The 8,869-nt window shown below is 39.4% G+C and overlaps 1 protein-coding gene across 2 annotated transcripts in view; it reads left to right on the top strand.

The window, feature by feature from the left end:
• Positions 1-2,680: 2,680 nt before the first annotated feature.
• SHLD1 (shieldin complex subunit 1) overlaps positions 2,681-8,869 on the top strand; it is a 57,243-nt gene continuing 51,054 nt past the window's right edge. The window contains exon 1 of one of the 2 annotated variants that reach the window (XM_081322531.1): positions 2,681-2,956. In XM_081322531.1, the coding sequence (XP_081178657.1) occupies positions 2,923-2,956 (34 nt within the window). In that variant the 5' untranslated portion in view covers positions 2,681-2,922. Of the gene's footprint in view, positions 2,957-7,958; positions 8,096-8,869 lie in introns of those variants that run through there. The other variant, XM_081322533.1, reaches the window with a different exon arrangement.

Genomic DNA, 8,869 nt, shown 5'->3' with positions numbered 1-8,869 from the left:
GATACTTCCTTGGAGTTTTCTTAGCAACAGTATGAAAGTAGATGTCATTGTCTTCAAAACAGGTTGACTTTTCTTCCTCCTCCTCTTTCTCCTTTTTTCAGGGTACCGTTATAATAGCAACAGCAATAATACTCAAGATTTATATATTTCTTTGTAGTCCTCTCTAAGCAGTTTATAGTCAGTATAATGCCCCCAACAATTTGGGTCCTCATTTTACCCACCTTGGAAGGATGGAAGGCTGAGCCAACCTTCAGCCAGGCAGGATCGAACTCCTGGCAGTTGGCAGATTTAGCCTGCAATATTGCATTTTAACCACTACGCCATCACGGCTCTTAATCCTAATGTATGACCCATTTACTGTGCATAATGATTTGACTCTATCCATATGGTTATTCAGTTTATGTCTGGGTACAGTACCAATGTTATTAATTTAATCTTTGTTTGCAAAGACCTTACAGTATAAACTTTGCCTAGGACACTGTAAATGGTTTTAGCAAACAAATCACTGGGATAATTTTGAAGGGTTTCCAAATACAGACAAGTCTATTGATTAATCTGAAATGACTTGTGCACAAAGTACACCCTCTGTCCAATAGTTTCAGCTGGCTATGTAGGTGTGACCGGCAGATGGGAGCATTGCCTGCCCTGATTCAGCATTCTTAGCCCTCTCGATCCACAATTATATATCCAGAACAATTCAGATTACCGGTAGTAGCTTTATTATGATGCATAAAACTGGAGGATTTCAGCATCCATCCTTTTTGTTTCATTCATCAAAATATGTGGGTGATCTATATATCCAAGAGCCCGTATATTAACAAAGGAGTCTTCATAAAATTGTATGTTTGTAAAACTGTGGCAGGATGAAGTATCCCCTCATTCCTCTAGACCAGGGGTCTTCAAACTTCAAACCCTAACCCTCTTATGACTTGTGGAGTTCAACTCCCAGAATTCCTCAGTCAGCCACACTGGCTGAGGAATTCTGAGAGTTGAAGTCCACAAGTCATAAAAGGGCCAAGTTTGAAGACCCCTGCTCTAGACTTGCCTGCTCAACCATTCCAGTTCATGTTCCTCTGGTGCTTTCACTGGATATCCTTAGCAGTCGAGAGTATATAGAGCTCCTCAAACGCTGCAAATTTCTAACTAACAGGATTTCAAATGATAGGCAGGTCATTTTTGGTCAGGTTTTACATACATTTTTACAGAAACAAAAAACAGTCTATGGTCCAGAATATTGGAGTGTTTTCTGCAGTAACTCCAAGACATTTAACAGAATGAATTTTTGTAAATTAGACATGGCAGTACATTATTATTCAAATCATGTACAAAGGATTCACAGTGGAGAAAGTAACTTCATTTACATATCAGTGCCAGCAACATCAATTTTCAAGCCTGGAAAAATATTATTTTTCACTGCATGGCTACAGAACTTCAGAGAATTTGTTTTAAGCTAAAAGTGATAAGAGGTACCCTGTGCTGGAGGCCCATGAAACCACATCCTATTTTCATTTATATAAGTGCCAAGCATTATTCAGGAAAAAGTCCTCAGACAGTGGTGAAATAGTTAGGCAGCAGCTATAAAGCAAATAGTTTTTTCTGGTGAGTGAACTCTATAGCTGACAGAAGACTTCTGTGTCTGGAATCAGCTTATTCATTGACAAGCCTCAGTCATTCAGTTGACTTCAGGACAGAAGAACGAGTTGCAATTCTATCTCTAGTAATAAATATACTGGGCTAATAAACACCTAGTGTCCTAATGACACCCCACCCAGATTCCCACTTACATCACTTGATTTCCACAATTGTTTATTATCTTAAAAAGGTCAGTATTTTTGGCAATATAAACAACCATCTAGGTTCATTCAACCATTTGGGCAAAACATGTTTTGATAGCACACATCTGTAAAAATGTAACAGCTGTTTCAAAGATTGCAACCAACCATTAAGGTTGTATTGTGACTGCCACCCACAATGGCATAAAGTCAGTTTTGATCTCACTGAGTTCTTCTGCTTTAAGCTAGCATGCAGACTATTTATTTTATACAACATAGAGGCTGCCCAACTTTACCCAATTCTGGGCAGCTTTCAATGAAGGTGTACGCTTCTAAAAGAAAACTACATGTAACAAACAAAAATTGTCACCCATTGTACGCCAAGGCCTGGGGAAATAACCAGGTCTTCAGTGATTTTTATGAACATCATCATGGTTAGAAATGTACAGATCTTGTGGGAATGTAGTCCCAGGGGGCTGGCACTGCACCAGAGAAGATGCAGTTCCTAAGTCATGATAAATACCACTGTTTGATCAAAAGGACTTGGAATGTGCCTAGTCTCTGGTTTTACAGGTCAGGTAGAAGCTGTCAAGAGATAGATAGTCCTTCCAATAGCCCGGCCTTATGTCATAAGGGCTTTGTAGGTGATAATCTGTACTTTGAATTGTATCTGGAAGCCTACTGATGTCATCTGTGGATACTGCTGCATGGCCATTACTTCTCTGCTGCCACATTCTAGGCCAGCTATAAATTCAGGGTGGTCTTCAAGGTCCGTCCAATCTAGAACACAGTGCAAGAGTCCAATTGTGACATCACTAAGGCATGAGTGACCATCTGAATGTCTTTCTAACCTAGGAAGAGATGCAGTTGGCAGACCAGATGAATCTGTTGAAAGGTCCTCTTGGCTACAGCTGCCACCTGCTCTTCAAATAGGAGCTATGAATCCAAGGAGACTACTAGGTTACACACCAGTCTCAAATAGGATAGTGCTATCTCATTAGATATTAGATATGGGAAGTCCACAGGATAGGGAAGAGCCAAATATCCATAACCACTTGGTCTAATCAGGATTGTCCAAGTCTGTCCCTATCCATCCAGACCTACATAGCTTCCAGACACTGGGACAAAACTTTCACAGCCCAGGGTTAAGATGTACAATTACAATGATTCCAGACTGGTTTCAGGTAATGATTTTCTTTATTTACAATTTTATTGGATAGTTGTATGCCATCCAGAGTCACTTTCTGTGAGATGGGCAGCCATATAAATTTTAATAAATAAACCAGCAGGTGATCTTTTACAGAGGTTTCATGTAGATATTAAACAAAAAGGGCAAAGGTATTAAGCCCTGCACCACCCCATAAGTAAGGAGCCACAGTCCTCTTCCCCGTCAACACTGACTGGAATCAGCCACCACGAAAAAACTACTAACACAGCATCTCCGCCAACTCCCAGTCCCTAGTTTATCCAGAAGGCTACTGTGATTGTTATCAAAAGCCCTTGAAAGATCAAGATAGTTTTTCCTCCAGCTACACTGCTCTAGTTCTTTTTAAAATTTTTATTATATTTCATATTTCAAGACTTTCTATTTATTAGGCCTTACTCATGTTTCACTTTGTTTGGATCTATTTCCTGCTTGTTCACCCAAAAACTATTGCCCCAGTTTTCAATACAAATAATGGTTGATGTTGTTTAGATTTTGCAATCAGGGTAGAAACTCTGTTTTACAGCAAAGGATATTCAGAGTTCATATTTGAGAGATTTTCACAATATGTGCCTGAAACAGGAAGCACTCAAGCAGATTACTGTAAATGTTTAAAACGTTAAAGTCTTACAGTGCAAGCTCAAACTCTCAGACAGGCAGATATTATATGGCTGACTGCTGATCTAGAGATCTATTGATTTAGCCAAGATTATTACTCTATCATTAACTGCTTCACTCAAAGTTAAACTTTGATTAGAAATGCTCTTTAATATAAGTGAAAGCAAAGTGGGAGGGACCAGGAACAACTGACACATTTATTTCTGGCACAAGATGAAGTTTTACATCAGCAGCAATTTATAACCTTAAGAGCTGCCAAGCTGTCATTCAGTCTGAATTCTTTTCTAGGATGGTTGCGAAAGGAAAACAGGAGAACCGTGAGGTGTAGCACAGTGGGAAATGCCTTATTTGTATAGATTTTCAACTTACCTGAAATAGCCTTGGATAACCAGTTCATTCAACACTACACACTGGTGGCTCAGTGGTTAAGAAGCTGAGCTTGTCAGCTTTGAAAGCTGGCAGCTCAGATTCGAAACCCAAGCGCCATGCAATGGGGTGAGTGCCCGTTCCTTGCCAACCTAGCAGTTCAAAAGCATGTGAATGTGAGTAGATTAATAGGTACCACTTCCATGATAGCATGCTGTCATGCAACAACTAACGGAGTAAAATCTGCAGGGACGCCTTTATTTTTACTGTTGTAGAAGTTCTCCACTAAAACAAGCTGCTTTTGAAACAGGAAGATAAGCACTGTTGGTACTTTAGCTTGTTTTATATTACTGCAGTGAACAAAACATATCACTTATCACAATCTTTAGAACAAGTTGCATAGCGATATTTTTTAAACTTTGCAGGAGAGTGAGACAAAATTATGCTGTACAAATTATTTACTTTGTTGAACTATTTTAATGAAGAGATATAATGATTCATTCTAAGGCTTGGGCCTGCTAGCTATCATATTTATTTATTTTTATTTATTTATGCAACTGAAATACCTGGAGCCACTTATATCAGTTCTCTACAGCATTTCCTAATGACTCATTAATGATATCATAGCATATGCTAGTCCACTAATAACAATTAGTTTATGGTCACCAATTACTTTCAGACCAGCACCACCCTGTGGCTTTGCCTTAGGTTAAAGGTCCACTATCAAGTGACTTCAAACTGCAGACAAGTCCTTTTACTCACAGGAAGATAGCCAATCATACACAGCAACCGTACAGATTAAAATAATTGCCAAAAGTCAATGTGTAGAACTTAAATCACGCTTATTCAGCTAAGAGGCATCTGCTAACAATGAGCCTTAAAAGTATAACACCTTTCTGCCATAGCCATTAGTAGTGGTCAAGGGAAAATAGGGAAAATCCTGAGAAGATGGGGAGTTATAGGCTGGTTGAACATGTAGCTCATCATATTACATTATCCACAGCATATCCCAATTGGCTCACATATCCTCCTATGAATTTCAAACATCTTCCTTTCCTCTCTGATGTCCTCTTGAGTAGAAAAGAAGGGTCTGGGAAAATTGGGAGGAGCAGGTTGGTGGATATATCATGGCTAAAGTTAAGGAGAGGTAAGGGAAGAAAAGCATTCAGAATATAGATGGGACATGCAGGACCAAGGGACACCATATTGGAGATTTTGGTGGAATTAACTGTAATTAATTCTAAATCACTAATCCCTTTTAACAAAGTTGAAGAAACTCATTATTAGCATGGCCTTTACATAATGAGCTGGGGCACCCTGTCCTGGTCAGCCAGTAGAGCTATAGTTGAATAATGTAAAATCAGGTTCCTATACTATTAAACTGAGATTAATACTAACCTCCAAAACTGTACACCTCAGAGAACTGAGTTGAAAAAGTAATTAAAAATGTCCTTTTACTGCCAAATTTGGGGCCAAAATCCATAGGACTATTAATACGATTCTGTGTGTATTAGAGATGCATGTGCTTTTATCACCACTATTTGGAATCTATTAACGGGATTTTTCAAGTATTGAGGTTCACTAAGAGAATTTATCAGGAGAACCCCTCCCCTGACCCCTTTTACAGTAAGGGACTGTTAATATGTCATGTTTATCAACATACACATTCATTTTTTGATAACGAAGACTTCTCAAGCAAAATAGTAAATATTATCATGATTATTAATTTTGAAATTATTTAAAGTAGTTTTGTCTTTTTATCTACTGCTGTATTCAGTTTGACATAAATTACACAAAAGATCCATCCAATATTATATTCCCAGAAGGAGGAAACAGATGCCAAAAGGAAACCTACAAATGAAAATACTGTTGAGTATAGGGAGGTGTATCATCTCCTGAAATGAAGTTAATCTGGCTAGAATAATTTTTAGGCAATAAAATGCCCAATCATATCCTGCCTTTTTAAGATACTTTAAAGCAATGCAGTGGTAATGCTGCTAGTGTGAAAATCTTTGTGTGATATTGGATTAAAAAAAGATAAGTAATATATTGTTCTATATGCCAAATATTAATATTCCATGCTTGCTTTTGGATCCTTATATAATTTAATTTAATTTAATTTAATTTAATTTAATTTTAATTTAATTTAATTTAATTTAATAATATTTATATACCGCCTTTCTCCCTGAGGACTCAGGGCGGTTCACAGGGCAGAATATAAAGTCAATATTAATGTTAAAAGGGTTCATAACCATTTTTTGTTTTTCAGAGCAGAACAATATTCAAAACTTCCTTGGTTTATTCATGACTATTACCGGTAAATTTTATTTGCTTGTAGTACATTATCTTGATGATACTGTATAGTTTACTGCGGTTACCTTTGCTTCCACTGAGTATCTACAAAACACCTTGAATGCACAAGAAAGCCAGTACCTTTATCTTTTAACACTACTACCAGTATCTATGTGATAGGAATGTTATATGTAAACACTGCAGGAAAGGAGATGCATTAGCCTACTACAGTAACCAAAAGTCATAAGGAGTCTGGCAGCACCTTTTCAACCCTGTTAAAAGGCTTTTCAAACAAAATTCACCAATTTTAAAAAATGTTACCAGACTCTACCACCCAAACGTTATACTGTGCATGTAGAGTAACTTTTTGACAAACAGCACAGGAAATCTGTCTGTGTGTAATGTTTTGGCTCTATATTTCCTCTAATTATACTTAAGAATTAATAATAGACTGAAGACAGATTGAAGAGATTATTGCTCTTTAATTTCATTTGTGTAAACTTCCTAGAGATACCAGATCGGCCATTGTAGGAATTATAGCAGTAAAGCAGTAGATGGTGGTTTGAATACATGACTCTTTTTTTGATCCTCTGGGAAAAAAAATGACAGATCCATGTCTACATAATAGTAATAATAATAATAATAGTAATAATAACTTTATTGTCACTTTGAATGTACACCAATCGGCATACATCAAAATGAAATTTCGTTGCATACAGCTCTCAAAGGGTCACCACCTCTGATATATACTCCTTGTTCGGGGCCCGCTCAAATTTCACATTGTCCATTTTAGTCTCTAGGGCAGAGGTCCCCAATCTTGGTCACTTTATGATTTGTGGACTTCAACTCCCAGAATTCTTCAGCCAGGCATGCTGGCTGAGGAATTCTGGGCATTGAAGTCCACAAGTCATGAAAGGGCCAAGTTTGAAGACTCCTGCTCTAGGGAGTGAACGATGGCATGAGTGAAGTACTAAATGAACATCAAATCAAAGCCTCATCTTTTAAGATGGGCATGCTACAGATATTTGCTTCAAAGTGCCATCTGTCCCAATACTATCTTTGATTCCATATGGGCTTTCAAAACCTTCTCAAAATATTAAGCAAGTAGAAACCAATATTGTAGGATAAAGGGCGCTCTCCTTCTACGTACCTTCGAAAAAGTATTCTCGCTTCCTTCCTCCCTTCCCTTTTGCCCGCAACCTAGATGGCCAGAATAGGGACTTTCTTCCCCTTATTTCCATCTTCAGAAATAAAGACCCTTTTCACTAGTAGTTCCCTAATTCCTTGGGGAGGCATTACGGCACACGTTTTAGTCGTACGTTTTAAAGCAGCATCTCGACCTTCTGTTTTCCCAAGGTGGCTAACCCCACGCCCCTGTTCCTGTTTACTTTTTTTGCCTCGACTTGGGGAGTTATAAGACGAATTATGTACGTGTTGCTTATTGATACACACCACGAGCGAAAGAATCAGAAGCAGCAAAATTAAGAACTTCTCCGGTCCCAGACCCCGTTTCTCAGGGGGTCTTCAAACTTGGCCCTTTTATGACTTGTGGACTTCAACTCCCAGAATTCCTCAGCCAGCCATGCTGGCTGAGGAATTCTGGGAGTTGAAGTCCACAAGTCATAAAAGGGCCAAGTTTGAAGACCCCTGCGGCGTTTCTTGTCTCGTTCTCGCGTGCTTGCAGCCTTGCTGCGCTTCCGGTAAGCCGGACGGCCTTAGACGCGGAAGCAGCGCTGGCTTTCAAACGGATTGATGTGTTTCCCCCCGTTTCTGCGGATACACGCTTTGCTGCGAATTCGCTTCGAGGTGGAAGCACGATAGCGTTTCTTTAGCAGAATACCCGGTAAATGCCGTGACCCGTCGGTGGGCCGGGGGGGGGAAGTTTAAGCCATTTTTGCAGCCTTAAACGTCCGCCGTCCATTTTTCCCCCACCGCAATTCTCACCGTTCCAAGAGCCTATTAAAAAGGGAGTGATGGAAACTGCAGGGATCGGGATGTAGATTAAGCGGCTGGAGACCTATTAGGCTGGTCTGAAGTAAAGGTAGTCCTCGATTTACAACAGTTCATTTAGTGACTGTTCAAGAGCCTTGGTGGAGCAGTGGGCTAATGCCTCCTTAAGTAACACCAGCTGCCTGCAATTAGTGCAGGTTCGCATCCCACCAGGCTCAAGGTTGACTCAGCCTTCCATCCTTCCGAGGTAGGTAAAATGAGGACCCAGATTGTTGGGGGCAATTAAGCTGACTTTGTAATAATGCCGCTTGGGGTGTGTGTGAAAGCCCTAATAAGCAGGCATATACATAGAATGAAGGCTACTGCTAAGCTTGTAAGCCGCCCTGAGTCTTCGGAGAAGGGCGGGATATAAATGGAATTTAAATTTTTTTTTAAAAAAAGTTGCAATGGAACCGAAAAAAGTGATATTTGTCCGTTTGTTGCAGCGGCTCCCTAGTCACGTGATCAAAATTAAAATGCTTGGCAACTGGTTCATATTTATGATGGTTGCAGTGTCTTGGAGTCATGTGATTTATCTTTTGCGACTGGGGAAGGGAGAGTCACTTAACCATGTGACTAACAACTGCAGTGATTCGCTTAACTGCAAGAAAGGTAAAATGGGGCAAAA

Source organism: Vipera berus, assembly GCF_964194415.1.
Source record: "Vipera berus genome assembly, chromosome: 1".
Lineage (NCBI taxonomy): Eukaryota > Metazoa > Chordata > Lepidosauria > Squamata > Viperidae > Vipera > Vipera berus.
This window is presented reverse-complemented; position numbering and strand designations above follow the sequence as displayed.